Here is a 24,516-nt window from a genome sequence, read left to right as displayed (position 1 = left end):
ATTAATGTGTTAATCAATTGTTGTATGACGTTGCAGTATATACATTTATCATCAAAGAAGCTGTTGAAATTAAAAATACTTAAGTTTGGTTACAATTGCACAAAATATTAGTTTTCAAGCAGAGTTCATAAAAACTTGCATGCAGTTAATTGAAAAATTGCAAAAAAATGGGAAAACAAAGGATTTGTCTTTGTTGTGATCATACAATTGAAGTCTTATAACTTGTATTATCTACATAAATATGATTAATGAAATCTTAGTGATATCTGACAGTCTATCGTATCCTTGGAGGGAGCTTTTCTGGATTCTTGTGTTAATATACAGGAAAACTGATAGATCTTCGGCAGATATTTTAATATGTTGCTAAGCAACTGCAACATCAAAAAGTTTCCCATCATATTAGCAGTAAATGATCTTGTCTTTTGATATGATGTCCTATTGTGTGAATAAATCATGAAGACTGTTAGAATTACTTCCCTTTTATGTGTTCTCTTTGTTAAAGGAAATGTGTGATGATGTAACATTAATTAATTTTGTTTGAAAATAGACCCTACTGATGTTTTAGTTTCCTTTTCAACAATAAGATTAATAGTGTTGATGAAACTTGAGTGTATAATGGCTGATTTATATAATTATTTCCTAACAAAATGAGAAAAACCCATGGTGGTGCAATGAATATGAACAGTCTGCTGTTTATAATGGAGATTTTGACCTTTAAATGCCCCATCTATCTGCATTATGTTTTGCAGTCTGCATTAATTTTTTTGTTCGTCTGTCTGCTTGTCCTGTTTCAAACATTTTCGATCTTCTAAGTTTCAGCTGTGACATCTTCCCTTAAAACAAGGAGATTATACCTATTTGTGAAAAAAGATTTTAGTAAAACGTACACTGAATAATATGATTGGTTTACAATTGTGTGATAAATAACTTGGCGAATTCTAGTAACCAACAATTAAGCATGATAAAAAAATAAGTTGTATTTCCAATATGTGTATAATAACTTTTAAAAGTGTGAAACTTTTCTCAACTATTAATTCATGCAGTATAGAATTTTATTTCAATGAGATATATCTTGTATTTTTCAGTTTTGATGACAGCAGTTCCATCAGTAGCGGTGAGATCAGTGATGCTGTCAATGAGATTAGTACAGATGATGGAAATTTAACTGGAGGATCATCACAAAGTGATACCAACCCTTATCATAGTCTGAAAAGAGCTCCTCAGAAAGATGTACGACAACAAGGACAGTTTCCTGTTAAAAGGGCACCGAACCTCGGAACCAGTGCTTTTATGGGCTCTGACTACGGTGGTGAAAGTGGACCGATTTCTGGTTGGCGTAAATACTCACTACCTCAAACTAATAGACTGCTAAGCAGTGATCCTGCTGATTATGCATATCTCTATAATAATTATGAACAGTTACACTCATGGCGGACTAATCAGGCAAATCAACTGAGAAAATTGTCAAACGTCAGTCAGCCGGAAATACATCATTACCGCAGACATAGTGACGATTATGCAAATAGTGAAACATCCAATAAACGGGACTCTGAAACAAACACAGACCAATCTCATCTGCTAGAATCTAGTATGAGACGAATGCAACAGGGACGTCCTGGTTCTGGTGGATCAATAGGTCAGGGCATATATGGTTACCGAAGACCAACAAGTAATACAAGTACATCCTCGGCTGGAAGTGGCAAAGGTGAAGAGGTCATTAAGAGTTCAACTGTTGGGAGTAGATTGGCTAGACATACAATAGATGCCAATGGTAACCGCAATGAAAATGCACATGGCATACCTCGACCAGGGAGTGCTCAGGCTCTACGTTGTACGACACCAGTGAAAACAGATATGGGACCTGACGGATATGGGGCATCAACTTTAGAGAGGAGAAAGAAAGGCAGCATGTCAAGTCTGAAATCCTCAAATTCTGCACAGACTGATAGTGAAATATATAAATCTAATACACTTGGACGAACTAAAAAGGGATTCGGGAACGGAATAGTGAAAGGACCCCCACAAGGTGAAAATGGAAATATGTGTTCTAGTACTATTATATCTAATCCTCATGCTACATACGGTAAAAATTTCACCAATGGTAGCGGGAATTATGTTGCTATGGAATATGGTAGTCCTAGAAACTCAAATCATGGTATATGGCTGAAAAGTGCTAATGGGAATGTTAATGCCCCTATGGGGCATGTTCCGTCCCATCTGTCTGAAACTGAGAGTATGGATTCCATATCATCGCATGCTTCTAGTATCCAAGCACAGATTCAACAAGCTCGTGCTTTAAGTGGCGCTAGTGCACGAATCCTATCCAGAGACAGTTTACCTGGAAATGGTATGGGACTGTCACGGTCCAATAGCGTCAAATCTACTCACTCAGATTCGGCGTATGCCAGTGCACAGCAATATATGTCTGATCACGAAGCCTCATTTTCACAAATTCCTAGTCCTCAGCCTCCTTCCTCTCCTACACCTAGCAATAGTTCGTCCTCACGCTTCACGTATCCCATGACTGCTTACGGTAGCCCTAGTGCCTTCTCCAGTCCTGGTATGCCACAAAACATGGTGCGATCCAATACTCAGACCAGTCTTCCTCCTTATGGTAGCTTGGCTCTATCCAAGATCAATCGAGATGAAGATGGCAGTCGTAAGTTGTCACAGAGAACTGGGTCCCTGAAAAAACAGTTCAAAATGTTTATGAATTGGGGAACACCATGGTTTTTCATACCATATTATATATTATTTTAAATCGTTTTGAGTTTTTTCCATACAGGATACTCTTGTTTCAAGTTTGCAAATATCATTGGAAAAATTGAATTACAAGTATTGCACAAAATAAATTCAAATTTCATATAAAAACGTAGAAACTCGTGGAAATATATGTATGATTCAATTTCATTAGCTGGTAATTATTTAACTAGCTCTTGATAAAATTAGATTACATCTTACTTTGGCAAGAAAATTTGTGTAAGATCAGTGCAATTTGATTCTGCACTCATTATTATAGATTTAAAGTACACCATGCTGACAAATGTGAATTATTTATTGCTAACAAGTTTAAATTTAATTATAATTAGGTGAGATCATTTGATTTTCATTTAGGGATTTTAGATAATTCTACAAAATGCAAGAAGATTGTTGTCAAATTAATTTGACATTTTACTTGTCAGGGAAAGAACTCTAAATCACTATTTTTTTGTCATTTGTTGTCACTTTACAATATTCAAAAAATATTAAATTTGATATTTTTTAAGACTATTTACATATTGTGTTCTGTTACAGTGTAGGGGAGATAACTCTAATTTAAACTGGGTGACATTTTGAACTGAACTTTTTCAGAGAAATTCATGTCTATTTTGTTTGTTCTATACCTGTAATTTACTTAAGTTTTTCTGCATGTTTAACTCTATTTGCATTTATTTTTATGCACAAATCTGCTTGTAGTATGTTATATGACCAAAAACATTATTTCTTAGACTGGAAAAATATTTCATTTAAGTTTAAGACTCAAAAAGATAATTTTCCTCTGCCCTTAACATTCATTTACTGTATATAACTGTAAAATGTTGGAAACTAGGATATTATAGCTCATCTGAAATCCTTTTATATTTTCTAAGGTTTATTTGTTTATATGACTCAATCAAACATTACTATAAAATAGGTCGAGTTTTCAAAGATGGAGATTCCCACAATCAATAAAATTTAATCAGAAAGTGACATTCTATCTTACATGAAAAATTGATGACCTAAGTTTACACGTTACCGTTACGAAGAAGGAAATCTTAAGTAATCAAAAATGGTCTTATGCAATAGTTAAACAGGGTTACGATCATGAACTGTGCAGCAGATCACAGCAATTTGTCATTGTGTCATGTAACAAATATTGGAATTGATCGACCTTAGAGTACTGCTATTCAACTGTCTTTATAACATTATATAATGTTTCATTTTTGACAAGTCATAGAATCTTTTATTTAACCAATGAAACAATCTCTAAGAAGTCCCAGCTATTATGGATCAATTTAATGTTGATTAACATGCATATAATGAAAAAAACAACATTTGAACTTTCTGCATAATAAACTGTTGGTGGCATTAATTTGTATATTCATCATTGAAACTTTTAGTTAGAAAAAAATGTTCTGTTAAGGGTTGAATTAAATAGATTTAACCTTAAAAAAACCATGTTTGACTCTAAAATACTAGTTATTCCCCTTCCTAAAATGTAATGATTGTTTTCTTGAAACAAGGACAAGGTTAGAAATATACTTTTATCTCAGAAATGATTTGGGAAAAATTGATGAAGAATCTGTCCATCTCCCTGTTGCTCTTCATTGCAGCCATTCAGTAATCTTATCAAATTATAATTTAAGAGTCAAATTCAGACCTAAGGAAATGTCTTTCAGGAAAGTCTTTACAACATAACTTTCTTAACTTACTATATCTAGATATCTTAGGTGATTAATTAGTGATTTATCAATCAGTTTCACTTGAATTAAAAAAAAAAAAAAAAATGTCTGGAATGATATTTAATTTACTATTTTTAACCATAGAACATTTGCATGAAGTAGACATAGAAGTAGATTTATAGATAATAAGGTCACTGTAACCTACATTAAGATTAAAAACTGGATCACTTCAAGTTATTTTTATTAAACAGGTCTAACAAAATCAGCGACTTTGGATTATTCTTTTTCTGACTATGACTACACCTCGGGTAAGTCGGCGTCAGATTTCTCAGTCAGTGTTTTCCTGAAAGGATTTATTTTAAGTGTCTGTTAAACTTTCCAAGATGAATCAAAAAGAAGAACATGTAGACAGAAATACAAAAATGTATAGAATGTATGTTAATTATATTTAAAAAATATAAATAATTTCCCTTTGAATAGCCTTTTCTCAAAAACCATCAGGTAATATTTCTAAAATCAAAATTGTTTTACAAATAAATTTCTTTGTGAATATGATTTTCTTTTATTTGAATTTTGAGGGCTACCATTCTTTTCTAATGTCCTGTGTTTTTTTTAATTTTTTTTTATCTGGGAAAACACTGATTCTGTTGTGGACTATATGTTGTTTTGTTAATTCATATTTAAAACAACTGTTTATATTTTGGGACTGAAAATATTAAAAAATTTCACTGTATAGAGCTAAATATAATCTTACTATTAAACTTTAATGCTTAATGGATTATAAAAGGGAAATTTGTATAGGAAAACTATTTTACTATTGTTCAAAATTTATAAATTCCATTTTAAGTATGATAGAAAAAAAATGCATAAAATTATCAAAAAAATAATGAAATGGCAAGAATTCTTTATAAATATTTAAGACTGGTTCTATAGATAAAAATAACGCAATGCCTTTTTATTCTGAAATTTGCTCATCAAACGTTGTTCCTTAGTTAAAGGTTTAATAATTATAGAATTTAGAAAATGCAGTTTAAAATTCCTTAATTTCGAGGTGCGTAATTTGCTGAGGGGCTTGAAATATCGAGCTAGGTGGAAACACTAAATTGGAGTTCCAAATTTCAAAGACTGCAATTTATTAAAGGGTTTAAAGAAAACCATATACTGTGGATTTTTTCTGTCAGGGTACACATTTTTGTGAATTAAGACAAAATTGTGTTTTCATAGATACTTGATTTGGTGATTTTGCCAAAGTTTGCATAGAAGCCTAAAGATAATTGATACTTTGTTGAATGTTTAATTTGTGGTTAGCCCCTCTTGAATCCACAGTAGTGTTTCAGATACCCTTGGCATTATTTTTACCCTAATGCATGTATACTTTTTTGTCATGACTATTGTTTATTACTGTGACTTTATAATTTCAGTCCATGGATCCAATCTATCTCTGGTGTCCAGTGCTTCCTCACACTACTCAACAGTAAGTCATTATTACAGTGTCACTATGAACTTATGATGAAAGAACAGCAATGAAAGCAGTTTCTTTGCTTCTGGTCTTGTCAAATATAAGGATTTTATGATGTGAATTATTACACCATATTCATCTTTTTTTATATATATAAGAACTTGTTGCGTAATATAACGAACTATGAAAAAATAACAAATGTAAATATAAAAAAAAAAATATTGAAGCTTAAAGTATCACATTAAAAAAAATGTGTCCCTACCTACAACACATAACAGATATCAACATAATATTGAAGTGTAATAGACCTGACCAACATCCAAATCCTTCAAAAGAACATATATGTAAACTAGTACAAGCTGGGACATATGGTTATAAGATATGCTAATCTTAAATTTTACACACCTTTCCATTTTTCATTATGATAGACAATTGTTAAACAGGTACTTGTTTTCAACTAGAAAACAGCTCATAAAAGTTGCTTATTATCTACCAATTTTTAAGAGAATGAATGGTTTGACCTGAATACTTCTGAAAGTACCAATTCAAACCACTCTGAATATTAATACCAAGACAGAATTGAATATATTTATCATTAAACTGTGAGTAAAGGATTGAACACTTTTGACACTTTTGAAATTTCAATGTGAGAATTAAGGAATTGATTAACATATTATGTTTTGAATTTTTGTTGTAGGCTGAAGAGAAACAGAATGCTGAGGTATGCAAGAGTTATCTCTCTTTACACACTTACACACATTAGTTTGTATTGTGTATAAAAGACTCAACGTCATTATTATTTACACTAAATCTCGTGTTCTTCATTTGAAAAATAATATGCCAGAATTTATTTTGATAATTTTACATAAGATGGTTGAAGAGTTTGAGGGAAAAATGTACAGGTTACTATTCTAATAAGTTAACTAATCTAAAAAAAATTGAAACAGTAAATTGTTCCAATATTTTTTTTACCGTGTAACTATCATTGGTATATTTGATTAATCTCTCTTTTCTCCTTATTGTGCGTCCCTTTTATACATGTACACACTCAAAACTGTGATAGATTAAACATTTGTAATTTAAGTAAATATAATTGAGTTGTCTCCCTTTTCACATTACGTTGCTTCCCTATCATGTATGACAACAGACTTTATCAAACAGTGGTGAAGTGACTTAAATCATTAATCAATTATAACTGTACTCTATATTTCAATATCCCATTAGTCTGGATTACTATACAGTTGTCAGATTTTTTATCAGAGTTTACAAAATTTTCATTCTAAGTAAGATATAACCCATTCAGTATATAGGCTATCCTGCTGTGTTTTGTTTGTTTGCCAGACCATTGATATATTTGTTTTATTTTAATGAAGGAAATTATGTTTTGGGGGTGTATACTAAAGAGACAGCTACTCTAAAGATGTAAGGATTTTCTACCCCCAGGAAAAAATTATATTGGCCTTATGTTATCAAAACCTTTTGAAATTTTGGGTCTTCAATATACTCATTACCTTCATTCTTTTTTTGGCTTTTCAATTTTTTTGATTCAAGGGTCACTGATCAGATTTTGTGGACAAAACACATTTGGTGTACACATTTAATTTTTTATTAAATGTTTTCCTCCTTTTTGTATTGGTTTAAAACACCAAGTGAGTGGTCTAATCTTCTTCAGACAATACCCCTGTATCCGCAATTTTTGAGGGGTTTTATTTTGAAAAAATTGCAAGGTGCAGTAAATAAAAGAAGTTGTTGGACAGTCATGTCAGTTAGAGAACTACCCAATTATGAACAAATCTAAGCGTAAAATATAGTCTTTAAATATAAAGGCAACAGTAGTATACCTCTGTTCAAACTCATAAATCCATGGACAAAAAACAAAATCTGGGTAACAAACTAAAACTGAGGGAAACGCATTAAATATAAGAGGAGAACAACGACACAACACTACAATGTAACACACACAGAAACGGACCAAGCATCAGACAAAATCCCACGAGAAAAACAAATATAACATCAAAACCAAATACATGAATTTGGGATAGACAAGTACCGTGACACGTCTTATCGCAATGTGAATTTACACTCAAAATTAAGAGGAAACAAACGACGCAACGTTAAAATGTAACACATACAGAAACGAACTATAATATAACAATGGCCATATTCCTGGCTTGGTACAGGACATTTTTAAAGAAAAGTGTTAATTAACCATATACTAGTGTATCAGCTAAGAAAGGGTCCAAAAAATATAAATATTTACGAAGTATAATCTAATTAATTTTTAAAAGACGAAGGAGAATTTCCTCCACTGACCTAATGTGACACAAAATGATGAACACATGACAGCCAGATAAATAAGGAAACACTCATTTAAATAGGAAGGTCTGTAAATTCTAAATTCCCAGTTAATGGTACTGGAAGATTTTGATTTTGATTTTTGGTGTTTTAATGCCACTTTTAAGCTACGCATTAGGTTATTTCGTGGCGGTCAGTTTTTATTGGTGGAGGGAGCCGGGAGTCCCTGGTGAAAACCACTGACCTTCGATAGGAAAACTGACAATCCTAGTCAATTAAGATTGGTGTAGCGTGCACCTGCATTAAAGCAGGGTTCAAAGTCACAACGTCAGTGTTACTGGCCAGTGGTAATGAAAGAACAACAGAATATGTAGTCAAAGTTCAGGGTTACATCTTCACATGTTACATTTGAAATAATGGTATATTTATCATAATTTTTATTTTAAAAATGACTGAAAGGTTAGAGATAAAAGGACTATTAATTACTATACACAAGGTTCAAAGTTAAGTCAATGCCTTCTTTCAGATGCACTTAAGATAGACTATCCATATTATGTTTAATGTGTTTAATCATTTATAACAAAAATAATCAATAAAAACATCAAATGGATCTCCTCAAAATGTTATTGTTTAAACAAGTGTATAATCATGTAAACACAGCTTACTTGTCAGGAAAAAAACGGAAAAAAATATTCTTGATTTAAGCTTGTTTTACTGATGCAGTATTTTTAACTATTCTCAATCATTGTTATCATTTCGGCAGATAAGTGAAATTACATTGTAGTATCGCCTGCTAAAAATATTCATATTGAAATTCCTTCAATTTCATAAAGATCTACTTAACAGAAAATTGCTTTTTAAGTTGATATTTCTTTTGAACTTTGCTGGCTAACTTTTCAAAGCAATTGGATTTTTAGATGTACTGTGGATTTTGTTATTGTACCCTCATGGATTTTGGAAATTATGAAATATTTTGTTGTTTTATTATGACATAATTTGAATTAGATGAAGATAGAGATTTTGCATTGATTGCTAATGTTGTTATGACATAACGTTGATATCGTTAATTAGCTCATGGTTTTGAACTTCATGGAGTACATTTCATACTTGTAGGTTCGTAAATTACGCAGAGAGCTGGAATCTGCACAGGAAAAAGTGTCAACGCTGACAACCCAACTCAGCACAAATGTAAGTTTTTATTATTATTTTATAGAAAAAAAGAGAAAAATACAAATGTTGGATTATATGAATTAATGTTGTGGTAGACCTGGAGTAATTTTGGGGACAACTGATAATAGGACATTGGGACGTAAAATTGTTTACTTTGTAAAGTAATTTTTTCTGGGGATGTATTGAGGCTTTCTATTTTGTGTGTGTGTGTGTGTTTTGTTATTTAAGTTAGTAGTTGAAATGGTTATTCCTAAAGAGCAATGATAAGAAAGAAAGTTATGAAAGCTTTAGCTGCTAATAACTTCTTTTTTGTGTTCCTTTTTTTTGAAGAAATTTAGAAAAAAGTTTTTAGCTGATGAAGAATAGTTAACATGGTTATAGCAGATGAACCTTAATATTTATAATGTTTCATATAATTGTATTCTTCTACCTTGAAATGAAATAAATGACAGCAATAGATATTTATAATGTTTCATATAATTGTATTCTTCTACTTTGAAATGAAATAAATGACAGCAAGAGATATTATAATTTCAATAACCAATTTCAATCAGGACTTGTTTGCTTATTGTTTGTGAAATTGAACCAAAATAAATTGAGATAAGCAAGTCTTTTACTCTATAATCCATTGATATTGATAGCATGTGTGTTGATTTTTTCTAGTACAAGGCTCTTCTCTTCATGTTTGTATTATCTGTATGACTTTGAAGGAATATTATCTGATAACCATAAAGTTGTTATGAAGCAAAACCAAAAAAAAAATCACAACTGAAAAATATCAAACTACCGATAATGCTAGAATTACCCCCCTTTGAACAGTTTCCAATATCTGACACTTGAATGAAATGTACTCAAATAGCCTTGATTCAGATAAAGTTCTATATTTTGATGAAAAAATGAGATAAGCTAGGAAATCGAGGAAATCTGCCAGTACATCTGATGAAAACTTGATAGATATTTTATAGTACATAGTGATCAGTGTTTATCACTTCCAACTGTTTTATGCAGCCTATCACTATAATTAAGATATATTTACCATTCAGTTTTGTAAGATACGTGTATTAATTCCAGTAAGTTCTGATGGCATGTTTTTATGATAAACATGCATGTTAAGAGAAATGTCGGCTGATTGGTACATATTTTTTCAAAGCTTTAAGTTCAATTGTGACTTACCTGCCTTGGTGGTCTGGTGGCAGCATGCTAACTTCCAGTGCAGGAGGTCATGGCTTTCATGTTTGGAATAGTCAATCAAAATACATTTAAACTGGTGTTTTCTGCTTCTCTGCTAAGCGAGTCGCACAATTTGTCGCACAATTTTAGAAAGAACAAAACAGTCTGCCCAGAGGGACCATTCGTCAGAGGAGGGTGACGTGCCTTCCTCCAGACCTTGCAGGTGATACAAATCTACCAGCCCAATACACAGGGCTAGAACATTTACATCTAGGGCAATCAAAGCTTGTAACCCAAAATGCCAGACGGACTAGTAACCAAAAAAAAACCTTTGCATTTCTAAAATAAAAAGCTGACTTGTTGTGTCCATCTTGTATTGAGCACAGTTCATATTCATATCTCATCATCATGTTGTCATCCTGATATGCATGTAATATTTACTGCTGGACATTTAACATCAATTTATTCATTCTTCTTTCAACTTAGTTTTTGGATGATTGGCATATGATTACATATTTTATGGATCTATATAAACAAAATGTTGAACACAGTTTCTATCTCACATAAAAAAAAATGCAAGAATTCCCTCATATTTTTATTTTTATTTTGAAATATGATGTGATCAAGTAACATTTGTATAACAAAATTTAATGAATTTTTGTAATGTTTCAGTTTCCTCATCATTTAAATAATACATTTTCAGCAAGAGTTATTCCCCTTTGCACATGTTTATACCATAAGTGAAAATACTAGATAATGTTCCAATTCTAATCACTACGGTTCCCTTGCATTAGAATGAGGACAATCTAATTACAAGTTAACGTCATCAGTAATCAAGACAAGAAAAAAAACAGCAGGATTTCTGTAATTTCTTAGCAGGAAGGTTAATTATTGGGGGGAAAAACAACATTTTTTCATGTGTAAATTATAAGGTTAATTCTTCAGGTGAAAGACAGCAGATATCTTTATAAATAGATAATAATGTAGAAATTGTATAAATATTTAGAGGGATTTACTGCATAATTTTTGTATCAGTATAGTTTAGTATAGTTTGGCTGATTTTATTATGTACTATATTTACCATTTTTACATTAGTTCATTAAAAAATGATTAGTGAACACTTATTTGTATTCAAGATGGAAATAGGTTTATAAACTAAAATTTCCAATAACAATATTATATGACCATTAATCATTGTTTTTGAGGTTAATGTTAAAAATTATAGAAAATGTGATTTTAGGATTGATGTGAATGAATTAAGTATTTTTTGAAGACTTGGGCAGTAAATGCTTGCCTGTGTTCAGCATAGAATGATTGTCAGCACAAATAAGATAAAATAATAAGGAGACAAAACTTGTTTCATTTTTAATCACTTTGTTAAGTGTGCCACTGAATAAATATTAAAAAAGGGGGATTTTTTTTCTCTGAGAAAAATTTAATAAGCACACAATTCAAGTTAATTTCACTTCAAAGATTCATGATTCATTCTTTCCGCGGAATTTTTCATGTTCATTAAGAAAAATAATTGGGGTGTTTTACTATTTTAATGAAATGGCTTTCAATATCTTGTTTATCCTTGATGAGGAATTTAGAAGAAGAAAAAAATGAATATTGCTCTTTGTGAAAATGCTGAAAATTATACAGCTGGGAAAGTGAAAAAACCTTTGAAGTGAAAATGGTTTTCTTTCATGGGTTATTATTGATTAAAAATTTGGAATTAAAATAGAAACAAAAATATTTTGAGATGTTTTCCATGGTGCTGTAGTTATTATATTACATAATCTTTCATCAGAATTACAGACTGAAGTATTTAAATAGATTTTACTGTTATTACATCCACAAGTTTAATTTCAATGAAATTTGTAATTTTTTATCAGCTGGGAGATTAAATTAGTTTGTGTCTGATCCTTGCCCAGAAATAAGATCAGATTAAAGTCTTCTTAAATCAAAGAGATAAAAAAGGTTTAAAAAATCTTCAATGTGATCTTAGATCTAAAGTTACTGAGACATATAAAAAGGTTCTTAAGTGTGAATCATTCCATCTAAATAAAAAATGTCTTCCTGAATAAAAAAAAACTATGAATCATGGGAGAATTAGATGATCATGTAGAATATCTTTAAATTTACATCAATGAAAAAATCATGTCTTATGTTCTCTATAAATCTGCATTCAGTTGTAATTAAAGTTAAAGACTTATGTGAGAATGACCATTTAATGAAATCCATCTTTGAAAATAACTGATAAACTTAGGCTTATCTTAAACATGAAGAAATATTGCAAAGATTATTGCTTTCTGCACAGTTTCAAATTTATGACTGTCTTAATAGTATGTACAGTTTGACGCTTTGTGTTTGCCTGAGTACAATTGACACTTTGTGACTGCCTGAGTACAATTGACACTTTGTGATTGCCTGAGTACAATTGACACTTTGTGATTGCCTGAGTACAATTGACACTTTGTGACTGCCTGAGTACAATTGACACTTTGTGACTGCCTGAGTACAATTGACACTTTGTGATTGCCTGAGTACAATTGACACTTTGTGACTGCCTGAGTACAATTGACACTTTGTGACTGCCTGAGTACAATTGACACTTTGTGATTGCTTGAGTACAATTGACACTTTGTGACTGCCTGAGTACATACAAGTTTACTCTCTTTGATTTTCAGTGTATAAGTTGACTCTTTGTGATTGCCTGAGTACAGTTAGCTCTTTGCCATTACTAATCTACATATTGAATCTTTTGTGACTGCTTGTGCATATATAGAAGCAATATGTCATTTAACTATTTGTATTTGTACATCTGCAGAAATCTGCAGTATTGCATAAAACCATGATGATCTTCCATCCCTTTAATAAGTTAGTCTTCAACTTCACTCCTTTTTGATAGAGTTTAATATTGTTTGAGCCAATTAAATAGTTACCTGCAGGATAGAGGTGATATTTTGCCAATTACCACTGGCTTCAAACATTGTGAAAAGTGTTCAGTAGCTATTTTTGAATTTTGTGTTTTTGTCAGATAAGATGAGATGTTGCAGCAGTTATGTGTCCATACATACCAAAGAATCCTTATCTTTAAAGAACAGCTTATCTTTTTTCCTTGGCAGCAGCACTGAACATATTGATATCACCTAGAAAATCGGCACACAAACTTCTAAAAGATAGCCCATCTAATGTTTAAAGATATGAAATATGCTGATATCTTTACCCTAAAAAATTCTCAAATATTTTATCATATAGAAGCTTTTCTAGTTTTTGAGTTTGTTCTCCTTGATAAGTGTGGATTTTAATTATTTTGAAATTGAAGAGTTTAATGGAGGGAGATAACTCTCGTTGTAAGTCTTTGTATGACAATGAATGGAACACAAGAGCTGAGATGTATAACCCATATCATTCCTACCATGATGACAAGGCAAGTTTTTATTGTTTTATTTTTTTACAAGATAATAATTCTATCAATATCTATAATACTTACATTCAAAAGACATAAATTTAGAAAACCTTCATTTTGATATCTCTTAATGGCCTCAAAATCAGAAAAAAAACATTATTTTTAAGCTTGTCAGGTTTGGATAAAAGATAGATGTGGGGGTTATGAATAATGTTAAGATTTAAGAGTGCAAAAGAAAGTACTCAACAACAGACACAATATCATCCTTAAAATGCTTGAAATATTTGCCACTGGATGTTAAGCAAACAATATAATACAATATGGTTCTAAAGCATTCTGAGTCGTATTGGTTGTGTGATTAAATTCAACTGAAACTAAATGTATTGTCACCAAAATCTTCGAATCAAGTATTGTCATGACAACCACTGACATAGGCACATGAACAGGAGGCTTCCGACCTTTGTGAAAAGAAGAAATGCTACTATTGAAAGAGATAAAAGAATTGCAGAGCATATTTTGTTGAAGAAATGATTTTTATTAAAAATGTATTGTTATGCTGACCCCTAAAAGAAAAATAAGTCCCTTTGAATATATTACTAAAATAATCTTTATTCATCAAGACTAATTCGTATAAAACTACAAATTGAAACCTGTTACGTAAGGTTTGTTTTGACACTTTTTAAGTTGAAGTTTTTAGATTTTAATCTTTTAAACTTTTTCAAATTTTTTTTAGATACTTGTATGTGACGAATTTTAAACTTGTTTTCATCCATGTCTTGCTTTGTTTTGTGTTCTTTTGGATCATTCCCTTGAAATTCTTTAAAAAATATTTGTTTAGCTAATTCTGCTTTGCTGAAAAAATCTAATAGGTAAATTGGAAATAATTTTAGAATAAGCTTTAAAAGTTATCTCCCTTCTAAATCTACAGCTTGTTTTTATATAATTCTCTGGAATTATGCCCTAAAAATCAATCTAGTTAAAAACCACCTGCAAATATCAGAAGATCTCTAAAATACATTTGGAAATTCCATGTGGTTATGGGTCATTTTTCCTGTAGTTCATGGGTCACTTCTCATGTAAGATATTTAATCACCATCTGTGCAACAATAATCTGTTCTCATCATTTGGAAAATTAGTTAAGGAAATGAATGCCATCATCAAATGCAATCATTTCTACACTTTAATGATCATGTAGAAAATTTCTAGTACATATTCTTCCTCACCCAAAACATCAACATTTAGATTTGATATGGTGTTTTACATGATAAATGGGAATATCATACATTGCTTGTTTATCTAGCTTAAGTAGTGAATTGGAAGAAAAATTAAATCAATGTTTGGTTTCATGTGAAAAATAGATGTTTTGTACAGCAATCCAACAACACAAACCTAAATCAACTACAGGTGAAGGTCAATGGACACTTAATGTCAAGGGAGAGAAACATGTTATTGATTGTTTAATTAGGCATTATACATGCTTCTTCAATGCACATGTTTAGTGTTGTCCACAGCTTGACAAGTTTTAGTTGCTTCATTCTTGTGCAGTGGAATGTGTAGAACCTACAATGAGATGCAAGCCTTTGCTGCATTTTGAAGGCCTCATTCTAACTTTAAGTTTAAAACATTTGTTCATTTTCTTTAGCTTTGTGTGTGCAGATGAAGTGAACCATCTACTTTTTGACCAATCAGAGTAAATTAGTTTTTCATTCATTTCAAGGTCAGTTACATGTATCTGCTGTTGTGAAAAGTTCAAGGCCATAAATAGGATAGCTACTAAGGAAGTAAAGATGCTGTTCATGTCATTTGTTCATCATTGAGGTTCATGTCATTTGTTCATCATTGAAGTTCATGTCATTTGTTCATCATTGAGGTTCATGTCATTTGTTCATCATAGAGTGACCTTGCAAATAACTTTTAAATTTGTTTAAGAATACTGCTTGATGTTGCTAACATGTATTTGAAAATTGTCAGTTTTGATATTTGCCAAAGCAGAATTTGGTAACCATGAAAAAGTCAACTACCCAAAATAAAAACAATATATTTATATCTAATGTTCAAGTTATTAAAATATCATGATACACCTCTTTTGGAAATATCTAAGGCTCATGAACAGATTGTACCACATGTTTTGACTCGAGACCTCAAGTCTTGCTGATATATTAAATTTTCTGGGGTTGATATCTTGTACAACACATCTCCTTTTATTCCTATATATGCTTTATTACAAGTATTTCTTTATTAATCTTATTTCAGAAATTATATAATCATATTAAAGCTTGATTAACTTCCTGATTATAATCAGAATGTATGTTATTTATTGGTAGTGTTACGTATGATTCATAATCATGTTTTTATTATTTCAATTCTCTTACACAAATTAGACCCTATCTAAAGAACATGTGTGAATCTAATAAAATAATTAGAAATGGACGATTGTGTAAAAAACATATGGACAGATTGTGATTTCATCAAATTATAACATGATATTTGATCTGGATATTTATTAAAATAACGTCTTGTAAAACATAAGGTATTCTCATTTCTCATTTCTGGTTTGTTATTATTTCATAACAATTTCATCCAAAGTTAAACAATATTTGCAAAAAATGCCAAATTAATTTGAGTACATACTAATCAGATATGTATTTTTAACAATATTAACGATATTAATTTGTAAAATTACAGTATTTGAACTGGTTCCCTGCGGAGAAATCTGTTTCTGTTATGACTTTCATAGTGGTGACACGCAGACAGAATAAAAACTGTAAATGAAACAAGTCTGTATGTCTGTACCGGTAATTCATTCAACAAAATAAAAAAAAAATTTCTCTACATTTTCTTTAAGTTGCTCAACGTGGAGCATTTTATTCTCTGTTTTAATCAGGCTATTGGTATAAATAAAAACAAACAATGCATAAACTCATATATTTCAATACAATTTCTTGGCCAAAATTCTGAGGTAAGACTCACAGACAAAATTCAAACTTACTAGAAAGCATTCCAAATACTAGAAAATATAATAGAATAATGCATCCCTACATTTATCATATAGATTTTCTTTTTTGCTAGAGTTATCTCCCATATCTTTTCCTTCAGTCATTTACTAATTTTGCCATTATTTTTTTTATTCAGCTTTTCATTTAATATCTTTCATCTTATTGGTTGCAAAATTTGTCTTTTGAAGAATAAAGATGTTAAGCTGAGTTGTCATTTGAAATTAGTTGATGAAGTTTGACATTTTTTTCGGGTCAAGGTCAGCAGTCAGTCTTTGAGCAGAAGAGGTTTAATAGTATAAGCATGACAGAATTGACTTGGAATTTATATATTCTCACAAAATGGCACAAAAAAAGAAAAAAGTTCTGACATAACTGATCCATCACAGCTTGATCTGCTTATCTGTTACATAAAACAAAGGATAACAGTCCAAAACAAAGGATAACAGCAGGAGTAGGGTTATGTATTGTTTATAAACTGCATATCTTGGGGAACATCTGGTTCTGTAGTGATATACATGTATAGATTGAAAACCAGTTGTCTCCTGGTGTCCTGTCAATCATTAGGAAACCAGATGTTTTCTGTAGATTTTTTTCAGAATGTTCTGAGTTCCTTCTTTGTCTGGCTTCCTAATATTTGCCTGGCTTTTCATTCTGTCAAAAAGTAAGTTTTGTTTATTTTGTAATTTATTGTAAAATGAAATCTTGTCGTCATATTTTCTTGTGTTGATTATAGAGATATTGAGCTCTCAGTTTAAGTTAGTCACATACTGTTTAGGCCATAATGCAGTCTCTGAAGCTAGTAGCAACAAAACTACTGTTTTCAGTCACCAAACCAAATGTTCATCTATATTTCCTTAGCACCAAATCTTGCTAATTTAAGTCCAATAAGTACAATTTTAATTAAATACAGAAACATCTCACATATTCTAATATTTATAAATCTTTTGTTGGAAATTTATCTATAAGTCCCTTTGAGTTTGAAGTCAACTTTACTGTTATAGTGCATACTCTTTTAATAATGTGAAAAATTTCTTCAATCAATTTTGATGATACAGGTGATTTATACATCTGTTGTTAATTTCAAAATAGGAGGTGGATTATTTTGTCAAAAACATTAAAACCCGACAGATTTTTACCTTAGATTACGCTTGATAACATGGAATATCGTTTGTCTTTCACATATGAAGATGTTATTAAAACATGTTTTTATATCTGAAAACTGGAGGTTAAGGTTTTGTAGATTTTGGCACAATTTCAGCTAAAAAGGGGAGGCAACTAAGTACAGTTTTTGTGGTAACATACACGTAGGCACATGCATGTACTATAGTAACATTTTTGCAGTCAGACTGTGATTCAATTTATGTGAATTTTTGGCTTTCAGCTGTTTCTGGATTAGCTGATCAGACAATCGATAATTTTTTTAAATGGTAAATAATCTTCTATGCCAAACAAAATTTATACATACCGGTAGTATCATTGAAGATTATATATTGTTGTTGAGTTATGAAATGATGTCCTAATGGAAAAAAAGAAGAAAGTTTTTAACTTGATTTATCATTGGCCCTTTTGAAACTTTTTCCCTTTTTAAAGTGACATAATCATGCACCAATCAGTCCCTCATGCACTTGGACATCACATATTTGTGATTGGTCTCACCATCAGAGATAATAAATTTAAAAAAATTAGTCGCACAAACCCTTATAACCCTTGCAAAACATGCAAGATCTACCATGAAATCCTAAAGTGTTAAAGCAGTTGCAAAATTGCAGAAAAGGAGTAAAATTTGTGCATGATTTATTATCTTTCTTGACTTATAGTTTTGTCAGTAATTAACAGAAAAATGCTCGATTTTCATCACCTAGTATTCAAACAATTTCCATAGCAGTCACATTGATGTATATTTCATGTATAACAATGACAGCTATGTTGTCTATTACATGAGAGGTCATACAAGGTCAATGTTGTCAGCATGTGGAAAATCCATCATTCCTTAGCTTGTACCTCTTTACATCATTGCAGATGATGCTTTCACTTAGTGAAGATTTTTATAAATTCAGGGAAAAAGGGGGATAGAGTGTTTTAGTTATAACTCATAACAAGGTCAAAGTAAAAGAACCATGCTATTTCTTGTCCTCCCTTTTTATGTGATGTGTGATTTGATTGTGGTTTAATAGTTGAGTGTCCTAATGCCTCTATTGCTGTATGTTTAAGGTTTGATAAATAGAAGCCACTCAAAGTGTATTTCCTCCCACCTCCCCCTTTTTCATCTTTTAATGATGATTTTTTTCCACAGACTTGAGTATGATTAATTTAAATGAAATGTGAAAGATGTAGCTATCTGTTTTTCCTCTGAAAATTGGGATGGAGATAAGAATATTTAGGAGAGCCAGCTAAATACCACAAACATAACTTGTATTGATGGCATGTACAGGAAAGAACTCTGTAAGTTTGAGTGAAAACATTATTGCTGAAACAACAACTACATACATGACATAAGCAAGAGAAAATATTTATTTAATGACATCAATTTAGTTCAATGGTCATTGTCTTATAAGTGTATTGATATAACCAACTTTTATTCCATCATTTGAATAAAAGAATCGGGTTCAATAATGACGAAATTGATGAATAACAAAGAGAACGTAGCAAGATAAATATGGGATGCTAAGGGATTAGGTTCTTTAACCAAAAGTAAATATTTGTTGTCATATGGGTAGAAATTCTGCTTAGAATTTTAGTACTAAGTAAATATTTGATGTCAGGATATTAGAATTGATGCTCAATCACTTTCTATAATGATATTCAATATTTACTGCTCTTTTCAGCTTTCTAGAATATCAATAATGATTGATGTATGTGTATATTCTCAGAATGATAAATGGTTCTATATTACAAGGGACATGGGAATTGTATGTCAATATGTATGAGAGATGCACCAAGGCATTAGTTTTCCAAATTCCTTAAGGGCATTTATCTGTTCGAACTCTGTTTTCAAAATACCTTTTACAAAGCAAATGCATGGGACTTAATTTATAACTTAAATGCCTACAGATTCAATATAATGGCAAGCTACGTTTTCTATACAAGGACACCAGAACATAAAATTAATCGCAAGTTCAAAAGTATCAAATATCATTTAGCTCTGTTTAAAAATCAGAACACTAAAAATCTCACCAATTGCAGTTGTAGCATTTCAGAAACTAATGATCATCTTACTTCGAAAATTCTTATGACCTTGAAAAAAATGCCTCAAGGATATTTCTTGACTAAATTTTTTACAAGTTTACAACCTCTGAACTTAAAATCAGGTGTCAAACAGGTGTATTCTAAAATTAGGCTTCCTAATGATGCAGAAACTGGCATGGTGAAAGAATGTAGTGTCAACATCTGGCTCCAGGTGTCTTAAATACCTTGATACCAAATGGTCCAGAAAATCAGCTAATACTTTTACAATGATAATTGTTTTCAATTCTAGGAAATCAGAAAGTAATGTCTTGGTGTGATTCTTGTACCCTTATAAGAGGGTTGTAATGGAGTTACCTTCATCAGACCAATAATGGTAAAAATTCTTGCCAAATGACATTAACAATATTTTTTTAGTGCATGATGATAAGATGTTCACTTTTTTTTAACAATAAAAAAATGGACTGATTTTGATGATTCACTTTATATTTTTTCCAAAAATTACGGAAACGATAATTAATCAAGACCTCTTACAAATCACAATAACGATATTTTGACAAATCCCCGTAAAATTTTACCCAATTTGATGCTAACGGTAGCTAAGAATGACTGTTTGACACCTGAAAGGAAAGGGCATTCTTATCCACTTATAGTGGTGCATTTCATTATCAACTCCATGTTTGTTCGATAACCAACCTTTACAGAATTACAAACTTAAGAATTAGACAGCACAGATAAAAATTGTGCCATTCCATTTGTATCTTGTTATTAAAGTTTACTTTTATTGAAATACTTTTTGCAAGAAAAGAACATTGAAATATTTTGGCTGTAAAACAGGTGTATAAAATAAACAAGTTTAGTAACACCTGTAGCTCAGTATACACTATCTGTTTTATCATGTCTGGAATGCCAGGTATCTCTTCTTTTATTGACTGGTCAGTCTGCTGCAGGACCATAAAACTTGTTTACTGCCTTATAATGTTACAATGTAGGCACCCTCAGTACAGATGATGAAGATTTTAGACAAAAATGCGATAAGAAAAAAGTCCTGGTTTAGTGCATGCAACATATCACACTAAGTGATGATTTTTTTACATTGAATGCTGTCCTACGATTAGTGAGAACTTCAGACCCTCCCCCTTTTTACCTGGAACAGAGGAATTTCCACTGACTGATTTATAAAAGAGATTGGAAGATACCAAAGGGATATTAGAACTCATAAATTGACAATGCCATGATGGCAAAAAGCAAAGAAGAAAAAACACCAAAAAGACAAACAACAGCATAGAAAACACATCATAGAAAACTGAAACAGTAGACAATCACAGGTCTGATCTGTTTGATTGAAAGGATGTTCAATTATTTCTGAAGCATGTTTCATGATGTTAAAAAAAGAAAATCATTTTAAATGTTATAATTTTATTGTAATTTCATGATTACTTTATTTATTTTCAAACATTTAACTATAGAATCGTGCACTCAATAAAATAGAAAAAGATATTGATAAAGTAAATTTTGATAGCATGAAACATTAGAGTAGGGTGTTACAACACATTAACTCTGGTAGTTGTTAATTCTCTGATCTTTATTTTCTCTCTTTCTAATTTGTTTATTATGAAGATTTGGATCATCTCACGAATCACATTGTTGACTGTTTATTTGAGTTTCTAATACATACCTCTGATTTGTTTTGAAGTTTTGCTTCAATTTCAATTATTGATGATGTTGATATTTTACTATTTTGGAAACTTGTTTGTTTTTTAATGTCATGGCAGTACGAAAAATCAACAGAAACAGGTCTTGAAGTACAAAGATGTGTTGGAGGCACAAAAAAATAAGTGCAGAAAGGTCACCTCCATAAAAAAAAAATGGTGATTCTTAGCTAGTTAAAACTTGCTTGAGGTCTTTGACAACCTTCAACTAATCCAGATGAAATTTAACAAATGATTGACCTATAATTATTATTTTAACTTTTGTCATTCCAAAGTGTTTTAAGCCCCTTGATAAAATGTACAATATTGTACCCAAATTTTTGGTTTTTGTTCTAGAACAATTATTTTATGTATCCTTAGGTGGAACCCATTTAGTTCCTATCATTGTGTTATTGCATTCGAAGGATCAAATTTTTTTCTTCTGGGAAGTTATAATTTAAGGCAGGGGAGAGATGTAGCTGTAATATATATAGCATGGGAATATGGGATCTAAGAAAAAAGAACAAAAATCTATCTTAGATATGTACTTAAAAATGATTCTGTGTGTATTAATACATGCAACTGTTATACTAAACTTATGAAGAGTTAACTTATCTATTTGAGAAATTGTAGCTTTCCCTTTCAGTGACTACTTAATTATTTCCCAGACAGTTATACTGTTGCATCATTAATGTTATCTTGCAACTTCATCAACCCTACAAATCTGCTTCTATAATAGATACCTCCCTCCTTTACCAAGCCATACATAATTCTACATAATGGTGTCACTAAAACTCAACCGGCCATTATAAGACACGTCATTTTCAGTACCCTTATTTCTCTTTATTTATTTTGGGCATTGCTAAAACTTACATGCTCGGAACCTTTGACAGATATAACCATCATCTACCTGCTTTAATTATTAGTAGAGTCTGATATATTGTTTAGACACCTGAGTGTCTAAGTTTATGTCCTTCAAATATTTCTTTTATTTGATTGTTGCTGACTCTGACAATATACCCTACATCAGCTTTAATGACCATCTATCATAGTTGTTGACCTTTTCCATGTTTGAATATGTAGACTATGCCCTTAATCTATAAAATCTGTTGTGTTATTTAACTTCCTGCTTCATTGGAGCACCCACACAGTCATTGGTGCTGATGTTGTGTCATTCAACAATAACTCTTATTCTGCACACAACTGTCATCCCGTGCCGTGCACAGTTTGCACTTGCAGCTGAACAGCTAACCATGTTTCAGCAATTTAGTGGCTTTTATCAATAAATTAAACCTGAGATTTGAACAGTTTTGTTTTAATCTGAAAAGTTTTGTTTTAATCTGTGAAATCAATAAACTGTGCATGCATGTTTCCTGTAATTAAAGTGAAACTTTTAAATTTGGGATAATTTGTTTTCATTTAGACACCTGCTATATGTCTGGTTTCAAATTTGATCTTAATTACCGTATTCTAATTTGATTTTATTGAAAACTAGGTGTACCCCTTACTGAAAATTAGTTATATTTCCTGATGTATATTAGATTAGGTATATTTAAAATGAAATTACCGGAAAGTTTTTCCAGCTGAAAACTAATATCTAATTAAAGCATGATATCTATATAGGTAGAAGGTGTAGATTTATTTCTGCTTTTGCTTTTTGAATTACTAACTCTTTAAAAGATAAGTCACTGCATTTTGGTAAAGGACATACTAACATTTCTAGACCAACCCACGTCTTATTTCTTATTTCGATGTATTAATGATCCAAGCACAAATGCAAGACTGAGTGGTATCGCCATGAAGCAAGAGTATTTAGTCTGTTTTGTCAGATTAGGACAGACACACACAGAAAACAGTGGCGGATCCAGAAATTTTCAGCTTCAGTGATTCCCTATATAAGCAACCAATTTTTTTCCCAAAAAGGGGGGCCCGGGCCCCCCCCCCCCTAAATCCGCCTCTGGAAAACTGTATGTTTAAAACACTACATTTGAAGTTCAGTTTGAAGATGTGAATGTTTTAAGCACAAAGATTAAAACCAAAGTTATGTAAGACACATGTTTGACCTTTTGAGGATAAAAAACTTGACTCCATTAAACATTGATTGTCGACAAGATAAGCATGGATGAATCTTCCCACCCTTCCATTTACAGTACGTTTATCTTTCCAATTTTTGCAGAGTTCTAATCTCAAAAAGATTTTTAGCACACACTATCAATGATTTATTACATCACAATGTTAAGTTTCAATCATAAATGAGAGTAGAATAAAAGAGCTGTACCATTTTCATTTGTTTTGATAGAAATCTAAAAGAGAATAATGCATAAAATTCCTTAGGGGTACTAAGTGTTTAACTGTTGTTATGTAAAGAGAAAAAATGTCAATGAAACTTACATTTGAGGCCACAATTAAAAAAAATTTGGTTTGCCCAAACCCTACCCAAAGGTTGAGACAGTGGGTAGGTAGGTAGGTAGGCATTTTTTTTTTTTTCAAAAAGAGAAATTGAAGTATCGGGTGTTTATTAGTCTTCATGCCTATCTGATTAAAAAAAAACTTTTTCAAATCAGGACAATAAAAGAATTTGAGTAGGCAGATTTTTTCTGGGTAGGTAGCGTTTGGACAAACAAACCTATTCTTTTTTATGGCCTGATGTTTATGGTTAATTGACCTGCAGTTCTTTACAATGTTGATTAGGGACACGAGGATTTTGTGTATCAACTAATCAAACTCAATTTCCTAC

General features: G+C 31.2%; 1 protein-coding gene across 23 annotated transcripts in view; it reads left to right on the top strand.

Annotated features, from left to right (window-relative positions):
• The window catches only part of LOC143049654 (neuron navigator 2-like), a 342,816-nt gene that overhangs the window by 248,826 nt on the left and 69,474 nt on the right, over positions 1-24,516 (top strand). For 17 of the 23 annotated variants that reach the window (XM_076223278.1, XM_076223267.1, XM_076223266.1 and 14 more), the window contains 5 exons: positions 1,086-2,659; positions 4,673-4,729; positions 5,843-5,895; positions 6,578-6,601; positions 9,289-9,363. In XM_076223278.1, the coding sequence (XP_076079393.1) occupies positions 1,086-2,659; positions 4,673-4,729; positions 5,843-5,895; positions 6,578-6,601; positions 9,289-9,363 (1,783 nt within the window). The remainder of the gene's footprint in view (positions 1-1,085; positions 2,660-4,672; positions 4,730-5,842; positions 5,896-6,577; positions 6,602-9,288; positions 9,364-24,516) is intronic. The other 6 variants (XM_076223289.1, XM_076223271.1, XM_076223268.1 and 3 more) reach the window with 4 other exon arrangements.

Source organism: Mytilus galloprovincialis, chromosome 10 (genome assembly GCF_965363235.1).
Source record: "Mytilus galloprovincialis chromosome 10, xbMytGall1.hap1.1, whole genome shotgun sequence".
NCBI classification, from domain to species: domain Eukaryota; kingdom Metazoa; phylum Mollusca; class Bivalvia; order Mytilida; family Mytilidae; genus Mytilus; species Mytilus galloprovincialis.
Note: the sequence above shows the minus strand (reverse complement) of the source record. Positions and strands in the feature narration are given on the sequence as shown.